At 55.6% G+C, this 2,781-nt stretch overlaps 1 protein-coding gene across 1 annotated transcript; it reads left to right on the top strand.

Annotated features, from left to right (window-relative positions):
* Positions 1 to 10: 10 nt before the first annotated feature.
* On the top strand, positions 11 to 1,428 carry INKA2 (inka box actin regulator 2). The gene has a single exon (XM_028488099.1). The coding sequence runs from the start codon at positions 51 to 53 to the stop codon at positions 507 to 509; it is 459 nt and encodes a 152-aa protein (XP_028343900.1). The 5' UTR covers positions 11 to 50; the 3' UTR covers positions 510 to 1,428.
* The last annotated feature ends 1,353 nt before the right edge of the window (positions 1,429 to 2,781 follow it).

Below are 2,781 nucleotides of genomic sequence, written 5' to 3'. Positions count from 1 at the left end.
CCCAGCGGGGGCCAGAGCTGGTGGAACCGGATGACTGGACCTCCACGTTGATGTCCCGGGGCCGGAATCGACAGCCTCTGGTGTTAGGTGACAACGTTTTTGCGGACCTGGTGGGCAACTGGCTGGACTTGCCGGAACTGGAGAAGGGTGGGGAGAAGGGTGAGACCCGGGAGGCAGGAGCCCCCAAAGGAGGGAGGGGCCAGCCGCGGGAGCTGGGCCGCAGGTTTGCCCTAACAGCAAACATCTTTAGGAAGTTCTTGCGTAGTGTGCGGCCTGACCGGGACCGGCTGCTGAAGGAGAAACCAGGCTGGGTGACACCCACGGCCTCTGAGCCCAGAGCCGGACGCTTGCAGAAGGGCAAGAAGCGGGGCCATTCCAAGGGCTCTGGACATTGCCCCTTCCCAGGTGCCTCGGAGCCCAGACGAGGGGAGAATCCTTCAACCAGCTGCCCCAAGGCCCTGGAATCCTCACCCTCTGGCTTTGATGTTAACACAGCGGTTTGGGTCTGAATCCTAGAGATAGAAATTTGACTGACCCAGAAGGGCTGGGTCCCAGTGCTGGGCCCCTGGGAAAGAAGCCGGGTGGTATGGCTTTCAAAAGCCTAACTCCAAGTCCCTTCCGCCGAGAAGGGAGGGAGACGAAGCAGAGCATCTGGAGCAGAGCTGACAGGCCTGTAGTTGGGCGAGGCTGTGCTAGGGGCTGGCTGGTGGGGGAGGCGAGAGTTCCTAGACAGACAGACAGAGGGAGAGAGAGGATGTGTGTGTGTGTTGCTTTGGGGCTGGAGGTGGCAGCAGGAGGGGGCAGGGGGAGATGACCAGGAAATCCTTCTGACATTCCTTCACTGCCCCCAAAGACCTCAGTGTAACATCCTGCATGGATCGGGCACTGGGGCCGCAGGTTCCCCAGAGATGCCGCCAATAAAGACCTTGTTTCTCGTGTCCCCAGCCTCATAACTGTTCGCTTCCTTGGCAAAGCGCTGCTCCAGTCACAGGGAGTAAAGCCTGGCCCTCCTGGGAATGGGAGCAGAGAGGCAAATTCCCACCCCCTTCTGTTGCCTTTGAGATTTCAGCCCGTCCCTGGACCCTGAGAAACGGCTGAATAAGGAGTGTGTGTATAAGGAGTGCTTGGAGAAGCCCCCAGCCTTTCCAGAAGCACAGGAAAGGAAAGCTACTATTTGTATAGCACGTTAAACGTCTGAAAGCCTTTTCATATCCATTATCTCCTTCGTAAATGGGCGAGAAAGGCAGGTATTATCCCCATTTTCCAGATGAGGAAGTAAGCCTGGATGTGCTACCTGTCCAAGTACAGGCCGCAGGCAGGGGCTGACTGAGGAACAGACGCCGGGCCCTGGAATCACACACACCTTCCCCAACACCCTGTCTCCAGCTCAGAACCTCCACCCAGGGCACAAGAACACGTGAATTCACCAGTGAGGCAAGGTGAGCCAAGAAGAAATACGCACTCATTTTAAAATGCCTTTGGCCTCATCTTCCCATCTCATCCAGGACAACCCAGGGTGAAGGGGCAGCAGCTCAGCTCCGGCACCCGCGGCTACACCTAAAGCGTGCTTGGGCACGTGGCCCGGAGAGCAAGGCTGCCAGATCCAGGGCCCGCCTGCCTGTCCCTCCCACCCTGGCAGGGAACGCCCACTGGCTGGGAAAAGACAATGTGGGTCCCTGTTTGGGCCGAGCCTGACCAGGAGGGCACTCCGTTTCTCCTCCCTCGCCTCCGCCTGGCTGAACTCCCCTCTGCCTGATGGGGAGTGACAGCTGCAATTAGAGGCAAGACGCCTTCCTGCCCTCAGAGCATTTAATACCAAATTGTAGAGGAAAAAATAACAAGAAAGGCTCTTCCTGCATCCTGGACCCCTGGGGGCAGAGATGGAGGGAGGGGGCTTAGAGTGAACAGCCCCACAGCTCTACTTGGGAAGTGATTAGGGTCACCCTCAAATTCCCACGCAGTCAAATGGTAGATGTGTAGTTTTCGGTGGCAGAAGCTGCAGGAGGAAAGGTGCTTAATTTTTTTATGTGTGTGTGCGCGTGCTGGCTATTGGCCAGGCAGTGTGCACATGTCTTTCAAACTTCAAAATGACCCTAGAAGGTATTGTTAATACCTGGTAATTCAGTGGAGGCTCTTAGGGGTCATGTAAGCTGCCCATATGAGGTTACTAGCAAATGAAAGAACCAGGATTTGAAACAGAGGGATGTCTGGCTCCAAAGCCTGTTCTTTCCTTGTGTCTCCCTGGGGTTTACCAACCGAGCTAGCCCTTTCTGGAGGAGGAAGCCCCTGCCCATCCTTCCTGTCTCCCCACAGAAATCTGAAATCCATCCTGGGTGAAGGCCCATTGGCTGTGGCTGCCTTGGGTGGTGGAGGTGATTGTGTGTGCGCACACGTGTAGAATGTGTGTGCACACACGTGTAGAATGTGTGTGCGCACACGTGTAGAATGTGTGTGTGCGCACACGTGTAGAATGTGTGTGTGTAAGGATTCCACCTACTGAATTGCTGAGTCCGGAGAGGACGGAGCCATGGGCTGCTGGATGGGGGAGAAGCTATCCAGCAGTTATTCAAGAAGGCACCAGCTCCGAGTCAGGAATGATCCTACAGGAAACCAGGTCACCTCTTGGCCATTCATCTGTGATGCATCAGTTTTGTGGACCAGTCATTCCGATTCAGACCAACTGAACAAAACTTTCTGAACACTTCCCAGTGCCAGGCATTGTGATAGGAACTAAGAACAGAGCAATGACAAGGACCCAGTTCCTGTGTCAAGGGGTCCAGT

This window comes from Physeter macrocephalus, chromosome 4, assembly GCF_002837175.3.
Source record: "Physeter macrocephalus isolate SW-GA chromosome 4, ASM283717v5, whole genome shotgun sequence".
Classification (NCBI taxonomy): Eukaryota; Metazoa; Chordata; class Mammalia; order Artiodactyla; family Physeteridae; genus Physeter; species Physeter macrocephalus.
The sequence above is the reverse complement of the archived record's forward strand: the minus strand, read 5'-3'. Positions and strand labels throughout refer to the sequence as shown.

What these genes read in the sequence shown, in the direction of transcription:
- INKA2 (XM_028488099.1), top strand. Translation starts at nt 51, where the DNA reads ATGTCCCGGGGCCGGAATCGACAGCCTCTGGTGTTAGGTGACAACGTT.